The sequence below is a fragment of the Drosophila innubila genome, assembly GCF_004354385.1.
Source record: "Drosophila innubila isolate TH190305 chromosome 2R unlocalized genomic scaffold, UK_Dinn_1.0 1_C_2R, whole genome shotgun sequence".
NCBI lineage: Eukaryota > Metazoa > Arthropoda > Insecta > Diptera > Drosophilidae > Drosophila > Drosophila innubila.
The window spans coordinates 10,610,149-10,633,201 of NW_022995374.1; the positions used below are offsets into that span (position 1 = coordinate 10,610,149).

At 39.1% G+C, this 23,053-nt stretch overlaps 3 protein-coding genes across 5 annotated transcripts; 2 read left to right on the forward strand and 1 right to left on the reverse strand.

The window, feature by feature from the left end:
- The first annotated feature begins 1,248 nt into the window (after positions 1-1,248).
- Positions 1,249-12,933, forward strand: LOC117785436 (T-related protein). Of its 3 annotated transcripts, none has more exons than XM_034623436.1 (7): positions 1,249-1,628; positions 7,413-7,746; positions 8,555-8,675; positions 9,882-10,025; positions 10,082-10,865; positions 11,931-12,291; positions 12,349-12,520. In XM_034623436.1, exons 2-7 carry the CDS (start codon positions 7,418-7,420, stop codon positions 12,356-12,358), a joined length of 1,749 nt encoding a protein of 582 aa, XP_034479327.1. In that variant the 5' UTR covers positions 1,249-1,628; positions 7,413-7,417; the 3' UTR covers positions 12,359-12,520. The 3 variants fall into 3 exon arrangements, with proteins under 3 accessions (XP_034479327.1, XP_034479324.1, XP_034479325.1); XM_034623433.1 differs by having other exon boundaries at positions 1,260-1,628; positions 12,390-12,933; XM_034623434.1 differs by having other exon boundaries at positions 1,260-1,628; positions 7,416-7,746; positions 12,390-12,933.
- Positions 12,934-14,221: 1,288 nt separating this feature from the next.
- LOC117782901 lies at positions 14,222-16,286 on the reverse strand. Its single transcript, XM_034619997.1, has 3 exons — positions 15,095-16,286; positions 14,724-14,845; positions 14,222-14,317 (listed from the first exon to the last, which is right to left on the reverse strand). Exons 1-3 carry the CDS (start codon positions 16,284-16,286, stop codon positions 14,222-14,224), a joined length of 1,410 nt encoding a protein of 469 aa, XP_034475888.1.
- A 4,720-nt stretch (positions 16,287-21,006) lies between these two features.
- Positions 21,007-22,869, forward strand: LOC117784351. Its single transcript, XM_034622060.1, has 3 exons — positions 21,007-21,790; positions 21,841-22,036; positions 22,103-22,869. The coding sequence occupies exons 1-3, from the start codon at positions 21,007-21,009 to the stop codon at positions 22,590-22,592; spliced, it is 1,470 nt and encodes a 489-aa protein (XP_034477951.1). The 3' UTR covers positions 22,593-22,869.
- Positions 22,870-23,053: the final 184 nt, after the last annotated feature.

A 23,053-nucleotide genomic window follows, 5' to 3' on the forward strand; every position in this document is an offset into this window, starting at 1 on the left:
GTTGCAAAAGTTTTCATTCTTGACAAACTAAAAATTATTCAAATAAGCAAAATTCTAAAAATTAAAAAAAAAAAAAAAAACTATGCCATAATAAAAGTGTTTTTTGTCAAATGGCGTCCTAAATATATAAAAAATTGGGTTTGGTTCAAGTAGGATTTTGATTGTTGACTAGTGTAATCAGTTTTAAGAGTTTAAAAAAGTGTGAATTCTGGTATTGACAATACTCCAATTTTAATAGAGTAAATTCATTGCAAATACTATGTGAATGACACTCAATGGAATTGTAAAAATTATTAGCATCATATCCAAATCAAGTCGAGTGAATAATTTCAAGTGGTGTGTTAATCTCACCGTCGAGCTCCGCCCTGAAGCTTGTGCATATATTTTGGCCAATGTATATATTTTTTTGCCACATACATAAAAATACGTTGAACGTTATAGTTAAATGTTTACAACTTAAAATTCAACTGAAAATTAAAATAAAAAAACGTGTTGAGAAAAATGCTTTGAGAGGCAAACCAGTTTTCGGTGCAGACACAGGCCAACAACAAACAAACAAACGCTATGGAAAAAATATACAAAGTTTTAATTGGTTGCGCAAACAAAAGCACAAAACGAGCGTCTAAACAAATCGAATCCACTCAGTCGTTGGTCAAAGAGGCGCACACTACGTATGTAGGCTCAGTAGGAGATTCACTCGGGCTTTAGGTTAGGCTTATATCATAATAAAAACACCTTGCACTTAATCACTAGCGCATGTTAAGGTCGGAGGGGGACTCCTCAGGATGTGTCTCAGGCCCTCTCCACACAGTTTTGAGTACTAGGAGGTCAGGCAGCGATCACGATCGAATGTATTGAACGAGCAACTGCTTCTTGCTCATGAATGATATTGAAATCTGAGATTTGCGACCTAAAACCTGAATTTGAGGCTTCTACCTGCTTTTTCAGGTGCTGGCACATCGAAAAGCGATGGCGGGCAGTGAGATGGAGCGAGAGGTACGCTATCTGCTCTCGCTTACCTGTTAGAAGGTGTGGCTAAGTGATCGGCGCGATGTGCTTGATTGATCGCAAGAGCGAGTGAGATGGTCATACGTGCGGCCTTAACGTGCATCGACAATGGCTGAGAAAGAGTTGAATCAGCCATTGAGGCAAACGGGCAAACAATATGACATGGCCAGCAAGTTGGCCTAAGAGAAATAGAGGTAACAGCACCGAGCACAGATTGTTAAAAGCAAGCGCGGCTTGTGATGGTTGAAAAAATTAGCACCGATCGTCGATCATTAGCTCGGGAACGGTGGCAACGCAAACAACACACTCGACGGCGGCCCGAATTTCGAATACGACGACGGCAGCTCGAAACGTTCTAAAGAAATAACAGCAATAGAGCGATTCCCTCTTCATCTTAGCGTCTGAAAAATTGTACCAACGGTATCCGCGAGCCTGGGCAAAGTGCGGTTTGAAAACGATCAAAATTTAAAAAGACATCACAATAAAAAAGAAATAAATCTTCGGTGATTGTTAAAATTGTGTATTCAAGTGCGTGAAATAAATAACATTAAAGAAATTTATCTCAAAGGATTATAGAAAAAAACGCCGCTGGTGAAACTGAGACATATACCTTGAAATATGTAAGTTGTTCAATAGGATTATTAAAATTAAAAAGAGTTTGATATGGGTCTATTAAAATGCCGAGTTGTTCAATTCATTTTCGTATGATACTATGATGCAAAAATTTCGTTTTTTTATTCATACGACTATACTTAGTATTTAATATTTATTTTAAATGAATTTATATATATTATCTTAACAATCTCAAATTTATTTTAAAAAGGATCTTAACTTAGGCCCAGTACTGACATTGGTTATGAATAAATTGCTAAATTTATATTCAAATGAATGTCGTGACAATTATTTTTGAATACAATTTTATTTAAAATTAATTATTAGGTAGTCTTCGACGATGCCTGCAAGGGCGTAGGCAGTGACCCGTTATTACTGGGTAAGGACGCAGAATACGCAAAAATCTAATTTTTCAGGCATATTTTCGGTGACTCAAAAATCGATAGCAATAAATTTATTTAAAATATTAAAAAAATATATTTATTATTTGCATATTTGGAAGAAGGGAAAAAAAGCATACAAAGTATTCTATGTCTTTCTATTAAATTTTAAATTTAATTAAATTTAATATTTTGACATTTGAAAGAAACTATTGTTGGATTCTGCACCATTTAGAGTTGCTTTTTCTGTTCTTTTGGGTTGTAAAAAAATTGTTAGAGCATGCTTGCCTAATAATATTTTTAAGAACTATGAATGTATGCTAAGTGCTACATTTAGAAGAAAAATCGTTACTTAAATAGGTTTAAATATTGCTAAACGAATGCATTCAAATGTCAAACAAAAATTGTGGAAAGATTTGATCAGATTTAAAATTTAGTATTTATTTTTAAATGTAATAAATCTGCGTAAACAAATGTTGAATGCAGTTTTTGTTCATATAAAACATACCAAAAATCAATAATTCTGTTGAAACCGAAAAGTAGACCCGTCCTAAAATGTTGCAAAGTTTCAAAATAACTTATGTATTCTCAATTTGTTCTTGTCTAACGCAAATCTTCATAAATATAAATTGAAAACCAGTCGGAAAGGCTATAGTCAAGATCCCGACCATAAAATTTCCGTTTCTTATTTCAACATATATTAAAGTACTTTAAAGAAATTACTACCTAGTAAAAGCTAACTATAACTATACTTATGGGTGCTCGTATTGCCTTAAATTTTAATGACATTGGTTTGCTATTACTGCCGTTCTACTTGTCCGATCTTGCTGAGGTTAAGTGAGATAAAATATAATAGATAACGTTAATTACCATAAAATCTGTATTATCTTGATAACTGTAAGTGTAATGGTTTTTCGCGATTTGCGGGGGCGGAAGGGGCGTGTCAAAAATTTAAAACAAGCTTGAGCTTCTCCAACGTCATTGGGATCTGTGTGTCAAATTTGGTTGCTATATCTCTTATGATAACTTTATTCTATATCATATCAATTAAAATACAATTTTAAAATATATATTTTATATAATTTAAGAAGACATTGAAAAACCGGCCCTTACTTAACTCTCTCAGCCTAATATTAGCTGGACTATAAAAAACCGACTTTAAATAGCTAATATTTAGCTAAGAGATATTTTAGAAATTCGAATTCATTCCTATGCATTTAATAGTAAAATATATTTCAGTAAGTTCATTGAGACCTTAAGAAGACTTTGACAAACAGACCATAATTTAATTGGTATTACTATGATACCTGATATCTTATTTAATTTCAATGCAGACTTGTATTTGGGATAGTTTGGACAATGTCGTAAAACAAGAATCTTAAGAATTTGATCAAGACTAAGACCCTTTAAAAACCAAAAGTATGCGGTGTACAATTTTAAGTAATTGAGTCATTTAATCTCATATGCCATAAATTTTAAGAAGTCGATAATGACAATGAAGGCTTTAAGTGGCATATTTCATTAATGTGGTTTATTATAATAATTAAATTTTATGCAAATTATCCATTGTCCAGCCCATTTAAACAAACGTGTGAAAATCAAACATCAAATACAAATACTGTCCCAAAGCGCCAAAATTCACAAAACACAAAATTTGACACCCAAATCTATTCAACACTTCCCAAAAGAAACCAGCAAGTGACAAAAACTCATATTAATGATCCTAATAATAACTCTAATAATATAAAACAGCAGCCCACGCGACTCTCCGGGGGCTGGAACAGCTTCAGTCTCAATGGTAGACGAACAAATGTTCACACGCAAATTAGGAGGGACATAAGAATTTACTTATGCCGACACTGCCGCAGGCATTTTAATCGGACCAACAACAACAAGAACAATATGGGTAACAACGGCAACAGCAACGGGGACCAACACAATTGGCCAGCAACAGAGCAATGTCAGCCAATTACGATGCATGTGAAAATTATCCTATTAAATACGAATCAAAAGAGCCAAGAAATTTTCGCCCACGCTACAAGATTGCTTCCAGCCAAAACCCGCACATTAGCCTCTGTCCCAGACCCCAGCCTATACCCCGTATGTGCGAGCATCTCAGTTTAGTACTTGACAAATGCTTACTAATTAATTACAGTTTGTACAAAATTTTAGTAAGCATCTCATAAAGTGCGTCTATCAACGGTGTCGGCCAAGTGAGAAGTGTGCAGAAAACAAAAGTGTGATAATATCGAAGACTGCCAAGCCCACTCAGTCCATATTAAAGGATTTGACCCTTACTTCCAGTCGGTTTGTGTGACATTCCCGATTATTGCTCTGCAAATGACCCTATGAGGGGAATGTTATCCACAGCAAAAGGCTAAGTTTAAATTGGGTTTATTTTTATGTAAAGTGAAGTGTGAAATTTAGCAAATCTGTTTAATCGCCAACGATAAGCTACCTACATTGCCACTGCTACTGCCTCTGTCAATGCCAGCCGCCAGCAAAGTCCTTAACAAGTGCGAACTCCTGTGTGATGTCGAAATACGAAGTATAAAATAAGAAATACGAAATTATCAATATACGTGTACTCGTATCGAGCCAATTTCCTAACAGGAAAGCTTAAAGTTTTCGTTGGCAATTCAATTCGGCGGGAATTCGGGTAATAAAGATAACAGTTCATTTGTCACAGAGCTGTAGCGGATTTGGCAATTTCCAGCGCTTTTTGGCACAGACAATCACATCCTTTTACCTTCGCACAAGTTTATATGAACATGTCCTTTTTATAATATTCAAATTAAATTATTATGAAGAGGACAATTCTATTAAAAATACAAAAATTTAAAAATTTCTTCAGTGAAATAGAATACAACTAGTCGGAAAGGCTTAAATCGAGACCCCGATTATACATATTCTTAGGAGTTTGTGTTTCTTTAAAAATTTAAACTGTACCTTATAGGGTCGGAGATGCCTCTATCTCTTGGTTACACGCATTACAAGGAACACAATATACCCTTTTACTTAATTTTTAAGTAAAGGGTATATAAATAGAATGCATTAACCCTGTTTTTTTTTTAAAGTTAAACGTTAATAAAATTAAACACACAATAAGTGCATGTGTCACAAACACAATTTCCATATTAAAATACTCTGAGTTAGGGTATCGAAAATGGTCTGAGTAAACATCAAAGTCACAAAATCATTCAAAAATCAACATAGCAAAATGGATGGGGAAAAAGTCCAACCCAAACCGTCATGGCAGCCATCAAATGTTAAAGTTAAAGTATATAGACACACATGAGAACACACACACACAAAGGCACGCACACAGCCGTAGCAGTACAGCACACAAACACAGCTTTTCATTAAGCCCCAGTGATGGAGCGTTGTGTTTCGATGTTATATACATACAACACAACACAACACAACACGCCAAGCATAGTGTGAACATACTTGAATACATATGCATCTGTCTATTTTCAATGTATCTGCTATGAATAGAAAATTCAAAAGAATTGCTAAACTAATTCATCAAAATGGAGAAAAGGCTATTAAACCTCCAAATACCTTGCCAATATCAACTTATTTTCTGCCAATGGGTGAATCTGATATCATTAAATGATTTGGTTAACTTTTCAGTGCATCCAAACTTGATTGATTAAGAGCATTGACATCCTCTGCATCATCAGCTGATTGAATCACGATCAGAGGGATATACCTGTTCTGTTAGCAGCAATAAATTAAATTTATGACAAATGGGAGACACATTTTATGACAAGTCTTAAGGCCTCATCCATACCAAGTATAGACATGTTCCAAATAAATCAAAGCCTGACAAACAGTTCAATCAAACAAACGAGAATTTGAAACAAATCGTAATAGAAGACCAAAAAAAAACAACACCGAGCAAATGAAAAATATTCGAATTATATAAAGTTGTGGCCCTTAAAATACACGCTGAGAATGCTGCCAGTTAATCCACTGGCAACCTCCAGCTTCAGCTCCGTCGGCATTTCACCTCCAATTCTGAAGCACAATAAAAGTAAACAAAACAATTAATACATTTTGTTAATTTATGATTACAAAACATTGCGAGAAACACTTTCAGTGCCAGACCAGAATTTAGACATCACCAAGCAGATTTTAAGCGCTTGTCTTTTTTCATTTTCTTTTTCTTTTTCCCGCCGCCACATTTACAATCCGAGTACTGTCCGAACTCTGGCCTGAACAACGGCAGACCCGGAGTAAACAGAGGTGTTTGTTGCTGTTACCACGGCCATAAATAAAAAGGGTGCCCGCTGTTTATGGCCAGCCAGCATCCAGTCCGAGATCTGAGATCTGAGCGTGAGTCGTAGTCGGAGTCCGAGTCGGAGTCGGAGTCTAAGTTTGAATTGGAGTCTCAGGTATGGGCAAGGCATAGCTAAAGTGTGCAATATAATTAAAAGCCGACAACAGACTTGAACGGGCGTTCTTCTAATACGCCTGGGATAGTGTTGTAAAGGTATAAATAAAGTGCTCGCAAGATGCGTCGGTCAGGCGGGTGAACATTCTTTGATGTAAAATACCCAGTGCCAATCCCAATGAGCATGAACATGAACTCTGTATTCTCGAAACTCAGATTCCGACATTCCAGATTATTATATGTACAACAGCTACATAGCAGATAAACACAGCTATTGGAATTATTAGACCTATTTAAATGCAATAAATCTGTAAGAAACTCATTTATATAGTTTATTGTATAAAATTCGATTATTATTGGCGATTAATACAAACACCCACTTTTTCCCGATTACTGTCTGCTAAAAATGAGCGAGAGAGAAACTACAAATGGGTAATGAGAGGGATTAATAAAAAGCACATAATAACTGCAAAACTACAAAGTTAACACAGTTTTCTCGTAATTACTTATTCGATTATTTTGCATTTAAAGTATACAAAATTTAAATTATACTCGTATGTGTAATATATGTACATATACACGTATAGTAACTAATCGGTTTGCAAGTATCCACTACTGACCATTTGATCCAAACTATTGTTGTTTCTCAGATCTACTGACAGGGTGAAGCTGATCAAGAGAGTATTTATTTGCGGGTGATTTATAGGATATAGGAGTTACTTAAACAAATTCAACACACCGATTAACAAAATGAATACTGAGTAAATCAAATTAAACTAAACACGAATTTTTAAGGGAATTTAAAGTTTTCTAAATTTAAAATATGTCCATTATTTTGTAATAGTAATTCAATTAAATATTTTTTTGCATTACAGAAAATAGCTTTAGGGCCAAACATTTTTTTTTTTAATTCGAGTAAAGTAGATTATTTGATGGCTTGGAGCAGTTTTGAAACAGAAACTTTTATTAAGAATTTCGCTCTCTCACCCTCCTTCTCCGTTCTCTCTTTGCAGTAGACATGACCACATCGCACATCTTGTCCGCAGTGGATCCGACAACAGGACTTAACGGCAATGTGGCGGCAGGAGGAGGAACCGGCAGCGGCTCCCACTCCCCGCAACACACCGCCCACAATGGACATGGACATGGCCTTGGTGGCGTCGGGGGTGTGGTCGCTATGGCCTCTGGAGGCGGAGGCGGAGTCGGAGGCAGCGGACATCGAATTGTCGGAGGCGCAGGGAGCCCCAATGAACTGGATCGTAATCTGCGGGTCTCACTAGACGATCGAGAGCTGTGGCTTCGCTTTCAGAATCTCACCAACGAGATGATCGTCACCAAGAATGGCAGGTGGGTTTTCTGTGAGTCAGTCGCTCAACGGTGGTTTGCCTGTGGCTTGGCCCTTCTTCTTGTTGGGTAACCTGTTAAATGGAAGTTAACGTGGCCGGCAAAAACGATGGTCACTGCGACGGCGACGACGACGACGACGCCAACTTTGTCGATTGCGGCGCATTTTGTTTTCCTATGCAAATTGGCAATGAGTTTTTTTTTTGCGCTTTTGTTTTTGCTGCAATGATTTTTCATTTGGTGCTGTTTGCACCTTATAATGAAGCGTTAACGTTTCTGTAGCTCCACATATACAAATATATATATATATATACAAACAGATGTACGAAGACATATACCTACATAGGTATGTATTTATTTACATGCGAGCGTTTGTCGAAATAACTAAAAATATTTATCAATATACGAGTGCATGTATTTGTATGTGTTGATGTGTGCGAAACGCGCTTAGAACTTGTACTTAACCGACCCGGTCTCTGGTCTACGGTGCCGGGCAGGTGCTAATTAACGCGGCTCGGCAACAGCCGCCATCTTGTACTAATTGTTGTGGAACAGTGCGCGGACGGCGCGTTTCAATATTTGTCCGAAGTCGATACCGACAGAGAGATGAAGACAGAGACGGAAACCCAACCAAGTGATGCCAGTAGGGGCCTCTATAGAATCTGGACAAGGGCAATGGCAAACAAGCAACGAAGCGGCCAAGCAAATTGAAGAAATGTCTGACTGCCTCTTAGAATATTCATTGCTTTCAACTGTTATATAACCGTTAACTGAGGCTATTTTCATTTTCTTCATCTTGATTCCTTTGCAGGCGAATGTTTCCGGTTGTGAAAATCAGTGCCTCCGGCTTAGATCCGGCTGCCATGTATACAGTTCTACTGGAGTTTGTGCAGGTCGACACTCATCGCTGGAAGTACGTTAATGGCGAATGGGTATGTGGATCGAACAAGTTATAAAACAATTATAAAAGAACAGTTTAACGCCTCACTTTATCAAGAAATTAAAATAACTATACTATAAACAAAAAAAATGATTTTTGTCATATAGGGCCTCTTATATATCATTAAAAATGGGTTTGCTCCCAGTAAATTTTCGGCTATTGCCTAGTTTTTATTTATTAAATTAAAGTATGATTGAATTTCATCGTATATGGTTGCACATTCAACTTGAAATTGTAGCATCAGAGGATAGACTCTATACGAAACAGTTTTGGCTCGAGGACTTGAGCCATAGAGCTAGACTTAGGTTTGACTCGCGAACCTTGGAGCCCAAACCCTGGGCTCGGGGAGTCAAACCTAAGTTCAATTGTTTTATTGTTTTTGGTATTTGTTTATAGTAATCTAAATTTCTTTAAAAATTTAAATATGGCCCATAATATTATGATTTTTATTCGAAGTCTTAAATGTCTAAGAAAAGCATAATGTTTATGTAATCATTTTTATCGAGCCGAACCATTTAGAAATTAGTTCGGTATGTGTTCTTGGGGTAAATAGCTTCAAAGGTTCTGTTTCTTATCCTATTCGTGTTGCTTAAAAACCAGAACCGAACAGGTTCTGCGAAGATTTGGCTCTGAACTAATCCTTATCAAAGTGAATAGATTGAGATAGAAGTAAAAAAGTATAGAAACAATCTATAAAGCTACTATCGGTATAATTCTAATTGTTTAGCTTTTTTTTGTCTTTCATCAATAGAAGATAAAAGGGGTTAACTGAAGATTGCCACAAAAAATATTTGGAAAATATTTGGAAAATATTTTTTGTTTGATTTATATATAAATCTAAAATCGACATTTTTTCTTACAACAATACCAACAAGTTGAAAAAAATTATTGTCTGTCCTGCTAGCTATGCATGTTCAAATCCGTTATTTTATTTTTTTAGACCCTTACTGTATGTTTGTTATTTAAAAATTCAACATAATTAAAAAGAAAAGAGCAAAAATGGGAGATAAGCATTTTTACTTGGAAAATGAGAAAAAAATATTTTCTTTTTGTAAACATCAGTGAGTTATGAGATTTAAAAGAAGTCACTTAACAGAGCTGAGCTTAATATAGGAGAGAGACAGACTAGTTGCAAATTGTAATTTCATTATTACTATGTTTATAATTTAAAATAAATATATTCTCTTTCTTCATTCAGGTTCCCGGCGGCAAAGCAGAGGTTCCACCGTCGAATCCAATATATGTTCATCCCGAGTCACCCAACTTCGGAGCTCATTGGATGAAAGAGCCAATCTCATTCGCGAAAGTCAAGTTGACAAACAAAACTAACGGAAACGGTCAAGTGAGTTAAAAAAACAGCCTCTTCTTTCAAAATGGTAATTTATTTGACATTTTTAGATAATGCTGAACTCGTTGCATAAGTACGAGCCACGAGTCCATCTGGTCCGCGTGGGATCCGAGCAGCGTCATGTGGTCACCTATCCATTTCCAGAAACACAGTTTATTGCGGTAACTGCCTACCAAAACGAGGAGGTGACCTCTCTTAAGATCAAGTACAATCCCTTCGCCAAGGCCTTTCTCGATGCTAAAGAGCGACCGGACACGCTCTATCCACACGACACCCACTACGGCTGGCTTATTCCCCCACCCTCGCACTACACTACTGCCTCTGCAGTAGCCGCACCGCCACCCCCACTGCCCATGAGCCAGACGCACAGCCTGGTGACACCGTCTCCGACCTCATCCTCGGCATCCGTAACCGGCAGCTGCGATCGGTACGGTCGTTCTCTGTCCACACGGAGTGCAGCTCCCAATCGCAGCACGCCTTATAGCCGACCCCGCGTTATCTCTGGCTCCGGGTCAAATGGGAGTGCGGGAAATGCCTCCTCTTCCTCCCCCCAGCCACCGTCGGCGCCTCATACACCTACCGGTCTGCAGTCTTCCCTGGGATCCGTTAGCACCAGCGGAGGCACAAACACAAGCTCCAGCATAAGCAGCAGCAGCAATGCCAGTGGCTGCTTCACTAGTTCCTACTCTCAGTCGGGCTTTATGCCAGTGGAGGCAACCTCAACGGCGTCCGTTTTCTCCTATCCGAGCAGCTGGCAGAGCAACAGTAACTACTGGAGCTCAACGAGTGTTCCTGGTCCCATGCCAATGAGCGTGTGCAGCAGCCGAAACATCTGTAAGTGATTCTTATTCTACTCAATCGGATTAATCGGTCAGTTCCTCGCTCACTAACCGTAAAAGTATAAATAGTGTTTTCTTTATCTGAATATTTCCTTCTTTGTACATGTATTCGATATAAAAACGTTTAACATTCCCTTAAGAGTTCCAGATTTAATCGGAACTTTAATCCTTTGATTCTTCCCTAAAGCACGACTAACTGAACTTTGCATGAACTCATTCCTATATTCGGTGTGGACGATAACATTCTGTACAGCATGATCAGTTTTTATTCTTCCCTGCACGTCATCAAAACCTCTAGGGAGAAATTAACACATTTAACACACTGACACAACTCTATTATAATTTGCATTTTGATCTGATTAAATCTCCAATTATAGCGAAATTGGAATATTGGTCCAATTTAGTTACATTTTAAGTGTCCCCGAAAATTAATTTATATACCCATTACTTATGGTGTACAAAGGAATGTTGTATAATTTGCAATATACATGTATGTAACAAGGAGAAGGCAGCATCTCCTACCCTATAAAGTAATCAGCATTCGATATAGTCTGTCTGTCTTTCGTTTGTCTTTAAATTTTGGTCAGGCGCATTCCCGCTTTTGCAATTCAAAACCAACATCTAGCACTTACAATATAAGAGCTAAATCAACCAAACTGTGGAGATCACATTTGTCGGTGATCGTTGATTATAATTATCAATTATCCTACATAATCGTATCAAGATCGGATAAGTATAGAGGACTTTATGGCTATTTAAAGTTTTTAGGCAACGCAAGGGCCTAAAAGTATGCAGAAATTTAAATACTGAGGGAGACTACAATTAATTGAAAAAAATTGAATATATTTAAAACTGGGTCACGGGTATCTTATAGTAGGGGACTTGACTATAGCGTTGTTAGCCTGTTTAAACTGTTATTTTTGATTTTAATTGTTAATTCTATATAAATTTATGAATCAATAACATTTTTCATTTAATTTATCAATAAATTCACTGTGTGGACTGTTTATAGTAGACAATAAATAAATAAATCAACTCCATTTATCTATGCCACTTTTAGCCACTCACAATTCACCATCGCCTACGAATGGTTCTCCGAGCTACACGACACCCTCGCCCGGCTATACCATACACCATCTGACACCGCATAGCCACCAGTACAACATGACCCAGCCGGATCTCTATGCGAGTGGATCAGCTGCCTCGAGCTCGCCGCAGACCTACGTTGCACCCGCACACCAAGTGTACCATCCGACGCCCACCTCCCCCACCCATCAGCTGTACACGAACGTGCTCAATGCCCCCTCCGCCCTTAGCTATCCAGCTAGCGGCTGGCACAACGGGTCAGGCGCCGAGTACGGGCTCTACCAGAACGCAGCTGCGGCTTACTATCAACCGGAATATATTCCGCTTGAGATTGGGTAAGTGTTGGGGCGATCAGTTGAAGCGCGAACTCTACATTAATATCGCTAAAGTACCTATCAATGATTCCACTCTCGAATCGCGAAATATCTTACAGCTATGCCACTCACCCACTGGAGCCCGTGGACGTCACAAAGTCGATTGAGGAGCCACAGTCCGCCATGTACAAGACAAGTGAGGAGCAGAACTCCGTCATTACTCTGGAGTGCGCGAATGCCAGTCTAAAGCCCGCTCACAATCATAACGAGATCAAACTGGAGTCCTTAGAGCATAGGGTGGATCAAGGTGTATCTGTTCCCAGTGCAGTGCCCACGGGTGTACCCACTTCCGTGGTTACCGCTGTCACTGCAGACACCTGGACACCGCTAACACCGCCCCAAAGTACTCTGCAATGATGTCTCCATGATGACTCGAGATTGACATCTCCGTTATCTCACAGCCACAGCCCATAGATGCATGACCCTTAAGCTACTTGGATGGATCGAATAATTGACCGAATTAGACCTAATATGACCTTTATGACAAGTTAATGTAAATTTAGCAAATGTTTCTAGAATATTGTACACTGTATCATGGCTTTCCAATGTGTTTCTATCAAATTATATATAACATAAATATACTTAATATTATACAAAACCCCAATGATTCCAACGAGGAATGCCATTTATTAATTAGTCTTTCTCTTGAATCTCACTTCTGTACATTACATTCTAGGTTGTCAATTATATTATACTGTTCTAGACTGGTGCTGCCAACTTTTAAGACGCCAAAAGGGCTGTTTTGGTAAGTTAAAATACGAAATAAAACTATATACTTCAACAAAAAGAGCCAGATGTCAATTTTTGGTTTATAATTTTAATAAGTTTTCCATTATTCTCTCGAAGCTCATCATAATAGTGGGAAGTCAAAGCGTTGTTCTATCCTTATAAAGGATATTATGTAAATGTTTGTTTTTAATGATATTTGAACACTTCGAACTTCCAGAGCTGTCACTAAACTGGTGAACGCAGAAGTGGCTGAAATGCATCAAATAAACTTTTGTGATCAATTTTTTTTCGCTGAAATTGTCCTTGAAAGTTAATACAATGGATGCGGCACTAAAATTTGCTGAAACACTGCAACATCACATTTATTATAGCTGTAAGACACTTGGTTAGAGTTTGCTAAATCTTTTCGCAGGCAGACTTTGAACTTCAGGCTGTTTAGTTATGATATGCTATAAACATGCATTCTCGAAAGTGTATATACTTTCAATTACACAGAAACAAGTGAAATAGCAATCGTATTAGAAACATTTGAGTCAATACTTAAACAATATTTAATAAAAACCATCGTGATAGGGCACACTAGTGCGTACCCCAAAATGTATATTTTTCTTGTTTTAAATGATTTACATTTAAATAGCAATGTGCATTTAAGAAAATAGTCAAAAATTCCGCACCACTCTGATTTTGATTGTTTCCCGCAATGAAACTCCAAAAAGTTATGTGTTAACATTATTTTATTCAGCTTACAGACTTTTGAAATACTGATCTGATTTTATCTAAACTTGGCATTGATTTAGTTATCCGCAACAACTCAAAACGCAATCTGTTTCATTTTATCTATAAACTGTGGTATGTCAATTAGAATAAAGTTTGTTGGCCATGTTACAATAGTCAGGGTGAAAGGTTTTATGCACTAACCGATTGCATGTATACAATTAATTAAGATTGAGTTTTGGAAAAGTGTGAATGCGAAGGTGGACAAGTGTTCAAGCTGGACTTTCTGATAGACAATAAGTGACAGCAACTCTGGTAGAAGTTCTTATTACTGGCCAAAACAGAAATAAACTTTTGCCTTAGTTGGTTTAACTAAACTTGTTCGTTTGGTTTGAGTCAAAGGAGCATTCAACTTGGCCTACAACTTGCTCTCAACTTTTTTAGTCACTCACGTCGAAACAATTGAGACCTGCATAGGAGTCTTCTGCCACAAAATGTTCTCCTGGCGGCAATCTGTTAGCTGAAGCTTCAGGGCCAGAGTCGACTATCCATGAAGCAATGAACACCAAATGCACCACAAAGCGACGTGATGATAATGAGTTGAATTGTATGTACGAGTATGTAAACTTGGGATGCAGTCTGCACTAGACAATAGAAAGTAGGAGCCACTGAATATGCCACCATTACAAATGTTCCAGCTGTCAGTGAATAGTTGGACACCCAAACACACCCAGACACACACGCTGCACACCAGCAACACCCACACATACACAGTTGCTGTCCAGCTGCAGGAGTATAATTAAAAAGACATGTCAGAATCATTTACGAAGGAATGCGCTTCTGAAAGGCGCCAGCTGAGGCTCCAGGTTAGAGAACGCTCGTAACGTTAGTGGGCCAGAATGAGAGGAGTTGACTGCGTATTAACATAGGACACTACAGTGAGCACTCACCTGGTAGTCCATTGAATTGCCATAGCCCATATGATTACAGGAGCAGGAACAATGCTTGATATGTTGCTCCAGCTCATCGTCAAGTGTGGCGCCACCTAGCGACGCACCATGGCCATAACAGGCTGCGTTCAAATCCTTATGATATTTGATTTGTTCACGTCCCCGCTCCCAATCGCTTTCCCTTTCTCTCTCCCTGTCTCTCTCCCTATCACGCTGCTGATAATGAGCCTCGTTTGTTTGATACTCTGCCAGCTGATTTGTGGCCGTTGTCATGCTCATCATGGTGAGCGGCTGACCAATAATCTGTTGCTTTTGCTGTTGTTGCTTTTGCTGTTGTTGTTGTTGTTTCTGGTACTCCATTGTCCCCATACCCACACCCACAGCCAATGGCAGACCAACATCCACACTCACATGGGCTGCATCCAGTGAGGTTGACTTAAATATTCGGCCGCTGCTTGTGGATTGCATTGCTCGACTTCTGTTATGACTTGGGCTGGGACTGTGACTGTTATTGTGACTGTTATTGTGACTCTCTTGCGCTGTTAAGCTGCTACCACGTAAGAGAGCACGCTCAAAGCTTTTGGGTCGGTGAAAAGCTTCGTAAGCAACAGTTTCGGCATTGACATCGTCCTCGGCATCGCCTTGGGGTTGATAGCGCCTCATCGACCCACCAGTTGCTGCTGCTGCTGCTGCTACTGTTGCTGCTGTCGCTGTTCCAGTAATAGCCGAACTGGCAGCAGTTAACATCATGCTTAAGCGCAACAATTCATTGGAATCCGCCGGTGGCAGAGGTACACTACATGAGCCTGTCTCTGTGGCACTGTCGTGAGCCTCCGATTCGAGGAGGTCCACATTAGGCTCGTCTGAGATATTGGACTCTAGTTCGCTTAGCTGCTGTTGTTGCTGGAGTCTGGCACGCTGGCCAATGATAGAAGCAGCTGTGGAGTTGGCGCCATACTTCCAATATGTCTTATTGGTGCCCACAATTCGCTGCAGCTGCGGCTGCGTTGTTGCCTGTGATGCACTACTCTGCCGTTTCTGCCGCTCCAGCTGCTGTAGGGTCTTAAAGGTCTTGCGTACCGGTTGCGTGTGGTGCAAAGTGGCGCAACGGCGCATTGGCGGTGGAGTGTACACAGGGGAGACACTGTAGCTGTGGGAATGACGCGATGGGGACAGGGATCCACTGGACTTGGCACCCACCAGGCGTGCCTTAAGCTTCTTGCCAAAACCGGATCCACCTGCACGTGGTGACAATGAGTGTGCGGAGAGTGAAAGAGCACGAGTGAACTTTAGACGAGCTCCGCTGGCGAGGCTGCCTGCGGATTGACGCTGAGCGGCAATTAGCTGACATTCATCGATGGTGGGCAGCTTGAGAAGATGCGGATGCAGTTGGGCATAGGCCAATGCCGGCTTGGCGTTCGACAGGCCAACACTGCCATTCTCAGCGGCACCTGTGGGCAACGCCGGCTCAAAAAGATTCTTCTGGCTCAGGGCCAGAAATTCCTTCTGTTCCTCCTCCTCGAGCGCTTTTAGCGCACGCAAATCCCACTCCCCGGAACTCATGGCCAACAAAGATGCGAGTCCAAAAAGAATCACTTCCTATCATTACCCCACGGTCGCACTCACTCACTCCCACGGCAACTCTTGCAATTGAAGTTTATCCCACTAAGTCGACTTATCTTCGCAATTTAATACACACTTTCAGAGCGCGCCACTTGACCGCGAAATACATTTCGTTACCGTTAGCACACGAGGCTATCGGCGCACTGAACACGGACAACAAGCAGCACCGTTACTTTATAGCGGACATGCGAGCAGCAAAGGCAAATGACATCCACAGCGTGGAACGTAAGTGACCTAGCTTAACATGTGAGGCAGTGTGTCGCACTGTTAAACGTCTGCTCTGAGCACAAACCAGCTCAAAATTTCCTTCATATTGCAAGCGAATTTAAAACTTTGTTAAGTATATTAAATGCTTTCAAAAAAAACCAAATAGTATTCCTATGTTATTACATATATTAGATATGTCCTTTTCACATAAAATATATCGAAAATATTAAACTGGTATCAACGGAAAGTTTGACAGAATTTGTACTTTCATTCCTGAATGTGTGACATAATCTTTGTAAATTAACGACTATTAAAAAAAATATTAAATTAATGTACTATTAGTCAAGTAATTGTTTTAACCAAGGCTGCAAACCTCCAAAATGTTGTTAAAGGTTCGGTTCGGCGGTTCGAGCCATAGAGCAAGACATCGGTTCGGTTCGGTGTTATAAATTTTTCTCTACATTTTGAACTTATTAAATTTTTTTTTTTTTTTTAAGTAATCAAATTGTTGATGATAATTTCAATTTATTTGAAGATTTAAATATGACTTATTTTAATCCGAAGTCTCATATAATTACGTCATATTAGAAAACCATAAAATTTATGTAATTATTTTTTATTTTAGAAAGCGGTTCGGCTTAGGTTCGGGTTCAGGCTGCTTAATAACCCGAATCGAACCGGTTCTACGAGGTTCGGTTCAGAACCGGTTTGCAGCCTTGGCTTTATCAAAATCCACATACTTAATTGGAAGAAAAAAACCCTATTCGAGTTCTTTAGACTTTGTATAGTACATCAAAAAACAAATGGTCTATTAACTATAAATTTTTTAGTTACTATCCGATCATGTTGTAATTTTCAGGACAGGTCCAGACTATAGGAATATGTGCCTAACTCAAGCTCTATCTTTAAATTGTTGTTGTAAATCGTAATTTTTTTTATTTGCAGGGCTGGAAGTGTATAATTCTAAAATAAACATATTTATACGGTCTACCAATAATGTAATTTTTGTTTCTGTCACAACAATTACTTGAATAGCTTCGTCTAGGCTCTGTCACAGTAAGTAATGTCTCTAACTATTCAGAGATGCCCTTAACTCTACTTTTTCATAAACACTTATATTGCTCAATGTGTAGCTAGCAAGATGTAAGTGTTAATGGCTGTGGGACTATGAAATATGCACGTGCATTTATTTCGAATCCAATTTTGCAGTCAGTAACATGACGGCGTTGCCATTTTTGTTAACCTCAACGGTGTTGGAAGGCGCCTTCCGACGGCATCATTGAGGTGACAGCAGCGACATCAGTTAGCGCTACAATGCGTGGCTATATATTTATATGACATACACACAAACACACACTTACACACACAAGAGGCACACAGGCACAAGTATGTTGGAAATACTTGTATGCGGCGCACACTCGTACATTCACAAGAGTACTCATCCTTCATCTTGATGTATGGCCATCACTTCTTAGCTGCACTCTCCGAATTGTGTTAATGAAATTCAAGTCCGTGCTGCAGATTTTATATTATATGTCCATATACTGTATGTATATAGAACTCGTGTATGTATGAGCATCAAGCCGGCGTAAGCGGCGTAGCACACATACAAATTATATACCCTATAAATATAAACATGTATTCGAATATACCCAGAAACAGGAATATTATTCGAATATTGACCAGCTTTTTCGAACAAGATATTCGTTATTGTTAGACGCCATTAGAAATATACTTTTAAAATGTTATATTATGATGTTAAAAGCTTTTTAATAATTATTTTATTTAGTTAACATAATTAAGCTCAATCGCTATATTAATTCGTATATTTGATGAAATTAAGTTTTTTAATGTGTGCAATATTCGAAAAATTCATTTTTTGTATCTTCTTTATCATATTTACATAATTTATTATTTAGGCCTCGTACAGGGTAATCAATAAAATCGATGAATAGACTCCGAAGGAACAACATATAAGACAGCCATTCTTTTCCATATTCTTTGTTTAATTTAACTTAAAGTTACCTTGTTTAATTTAGCTAAATTAGCAGCTGTAATTGTACAAATAATCTGTTACCTAACTTAAGTAACATATAGGAGAAGGCACAGTTAAAATTAAAATATTCTAACAGATTTTATACATTGCTAAGTAAACAAGGATGAGCAGCTTCTTTGCGGTTGCCAAGCATTGTATACCCTAGCATACTTATTAAAATGAGCTGTATTGTTTCAAAGAGCAAATTCTGCAGCTTAAACTATTTTGAAATCAAGAAGAATAATACGATTGACTAACAAAATAATGAAATAAATAATATCTTTAGCGATGGGTTTTATACTCATCGCAAATTTAACGAAAACTAGAAAATGTTCAAGCAAACATTAACATTAAACATTAGCAAGGCATATAAAAACATGGGCTCATCTTTTCCATTTCCACTTCATATTCTACTTGACAGTCAGTTCACAAAAGGACAATTAAAAACATGTCTAAGAGATGATATGTGGAAAATTTATGTTGTTTATACCAAATATTTTAAAAACTCTTCTAATTTATGTCCCAAGAACATTGCTCTAAAAAGTTGAATCAATGAACAAGAAGACATCTTATTTAAAAACTGTTTTTATCTATCTGCATCCACTTTTAGTCAATTTATGAAAAACTTGGAGAAACCAATGACTCATGAACATTTTTAGTTTCATATTTGATTTATTAGCATACTTAAAAAGAAAGAAGAGAAAATTCAGCATTTTCCAAAATTATGCAACTTAATTTGCGCCAGCCACAAGTTCTCGTTGCAATGTACATTGTCACGAGGCTGCTTCTGTTGCCGCTGTCGCAGCCGCCGGCAAGCCATAAATTTAGCAAAACACCCTCTGCCCCTCCCACACCCTCTGAGATGTCCCTTATTTTCCATGCTTTTCAGGCACGCCCACAGAGCCAAACCAAAGTTTGTGCGGCGGAGCCACTGGCAAAGCCGCTGTTCTGGAACATCCGGATGGCAGAAGTCAAGATCAAAAACAAGCTGCTTCTCATGCTGCTGTTGCTGCTGTTGCCGCTGTTGCTACTGTTGCTACTGTTGCTGTTGCTGCTAAGCCAAAGTTGCAACAAGCTACCATTGGTGCCCTCTTTGGGTCCTGGGTCAGAGGAGTGAGATTGAAGTTGAGGATGGGACAGGCGCCTGTTGCGACGCTGCATTTAATTTCATTCATGGGGACATTGGAATAAACGAGCCAAAATCGAATCGACCCCAATATAAGAATGTGTAACAGTAACAAAATTTACCCTTCTCTTCCGACTCCGTATCTTACTCCGTCTCCGCCCACGCCTGCAGCTGTGGTTCTGTGTGTGCTCTATTCTGTCAGAAGCAAAAATCGAGAGCATACTTTTCGGAGCATTGCCAAAGTCCAAGCAAGCAACAATACAACCAGAGTTACGGCCAAAAAAGTTATTGAATTGAATTCACTTTTGGTTTGAGACAACAAAGTAATATGTCTGTTGTTGTGCCACATGCTGGCTGTTAGTGCCCACTTCTTTGGAGCACTCTTCGTTCTTTTTACTTCATTTATAAACTTTTACATTTTGAATACCAACCAACTTAATACAAACACTTTGGAATTTTTCAATACATTCTCGTATACATACTATGTGGGACAAGAAGCTGAAAGAGTGCATTAAAATTATTTTCAACTTGTGCAGTTTTTAACTCTTAAGTGCAGCTAATGAGCTCATTCAATTTAAACTCACGTTCAATTTCTTTTGATCTGTGATAATTACTGAATTGCCGTTTATACTGTCATTAAGGTCTTTTTGAACCAATTGGCAGGACCTTAATTTGGTTTGAAAGTCTTAAACACGAAAAGGAAGTCTATTTAATACTCGTAACCGAAATGAGCTTTGTACTTTACAAAAATGTTTGCATGCATTTAGGCGTACAAATTTAATTAATTTGGATTATCAACTGTGTTAAAATGTGAACATTTTTATGCAAAATAAAAGAGTATTATTTAATGTTCTTCTTTAAAAAAAATAGGTAACACAGAGAAGGACGCATCTTCGACCCTACAAAGTGTATATATTCTTGATCAGCATCTACAACCGAGTTGATATAGTCATGTCCGTCTGATCACCTAGACATCAGAGACCATTAGAGCTAGAGCAACCAAGTTCAGATCAAGTATATTTTAAAGTTATTCCCCGTCCCTTCCGTCTCCAAAAATCGCGAAAAACCACTACACCCGCCGGTTTTAATGTTGCTGTATGCTTAATGCTGTATTCGCATCAAGTTCGGATAAACGGAGGTCGAGGTCTCGACTATAGTCTTTCCGACTAGTTTCAGATTTTATTGCGATCCCTGGTTAACAGTAGACTGTGTTATATATTTCCGACATTTGAACATCTAGATATTTTTAAAGACAAAACGAATCTCTTGATATTGTTCAAATATATTTAAATATGTCACGACGCCAGCAGGAAATTCAACGCATCGAGCGTAAAGTTAGGGCCAAATTGCCTTACCGCACCTTTCGCGAGATAACCTTTGATAGGGACCAAATAAAAGCGGGCATTGAGCCGTTGAGCTTCGTTGAGGCACGCAGGAAGCGAGGCCCAATCTACGAGGCTCTGCAGGATGAATTACGCCACGAAGGCTGTCTCATGATGCCGGAGTTCTTGCGTTGCCTGGCTGAGAAGGAGCAGGCGCTGTTTGAGTCCATCAGCATACGTGCCAGAATCATTGACGATCGTCCGTTACTCTATGAGGTAATTGAGAAGCTGAAGCAGGCAGAGTTGGCAGTTATCAAGCGCAAGGTCAAGGGATTGAAGGAGTGCTTTACACTCTTCTACGAGACACTGCTGCTCCTCGAGCCCTATCGCATAAAGTATGAATATGCTCTCAACGCGGTTATGGAGCATATTGTCTCGTTGTGCCACAACATCGAAGGTCAGGAGCGTGACGCAGCCGAGATGATAGCTCGCATCTATCATACCTATGCTAATTTTCTGGAACGTACTGGCCAACGCGTTAATGCAATTACCTATCTGAAGGCCACCTTGGAGCTGGTCCGTGGGCACATGTGGCTAGCCGAGCCGGACAAGGGATCAGCTAGCCCGATCCTTCATGCACTGGTTGCTCAACAGCTGGCCAGGCAGCTGCTCATCCATGGGCGACAGATTGTACGTCAACAGCCCGAGGAGGCGGTTGACATGGCCAGGAAGGCAACAGTACTCATTGCAGAAAGTGAGTAAACTAGGAATTATGAATTAAGTACTCAGAACTCTTTTATTTAGTTGGACGGCAAAAGAACTTGGACATTTTTTGTGATACATTTTTGGAAAGGGCCTATTTTCTTATGGAAGGTGGCAAATACCATGCAGCACAACAATGCCTAGAACAGATCAGGGCTCAAATTGTTGCATGTACAGAGTACAGATTTGTCAAGCTGAACATCAAGTTCTATCTATATCTCGGCCAATGTGCTGAGAGGTAAGTGCTTCCTCATGTACGTGTCTATATAATAATCTCTTTACTGATTGTATCTATTTTTGTTAGCTTTGACAACATTGACAAGGCCATCTCTAGTTTTAAGAGGGCTCTACGCCTGTCTCGCCTGTACGACCATAAGGATCACGAGGCTGAGATACTTCTCAATCTCGGCAAGCTCTTCGCCAGAGACACGCAGAAGACGGGAATTGCCAAAAAGTGTTATAATCAAGCCAAAAACATTTACATCGACTTTAACGATAACCACAGCAAGAAGACAGCCGTCTTCCTAATGGGAAAACTGTTGGCAGATGAAATCACTCCCCTCTATATGGCCATGCTAAAGGCCTCCAATTCTCAGTACTGTGCCTTTTACAATCTTCGCCAGTGGAAGAATCGTTGTCGTCCCTTCTGGCATAAGCTGGGTGACGAGATAATCAAACAGGAGTCGAACAATATTTACTGCCTACTCGAGGAGGAGAAAGATGATCCTGTTAACATACCAGTCTACCTTGACTTGGATGGTAATACCTTCAAAGTCGAGGAGGGTGATATATGATATATTGATGAGTAATCCACTGAAAAATTGTTATTGTTTGACTTGTGCTAGACTGCTCTTAGGGCTGTACTGCAATCTTTTCAATTATCCATCATCCAAACATATCTGACACCGAGCTTACTCGTTCTCGGTCGATAAGGCTTTCAGTGCAGGCCTAAAGGCAGGTCTAAGTTCTATTATCATATATCCCGTAAATTTAGTCTAATGAAAGTATGGAGACTCAAGTCCTAAATGTTTTCATAACTGGATAGTATTAATAGATCGCTCGAACACACCATAAATTCAATTGAGGTCTTGTTTGTTGGCCGAGGGCAACAGTAACAAATTGGTAGTGGTAACAATAACATGGCTGCAGCCACCCACACAGTCAGCTAGTTGAAAGCTTCGTTTTGGCTCTGCCGCAACATTTGTTGCCGATGCACGTTGCACGTTGCGGGAGGGTTGTAAATTGGCAATGTAAT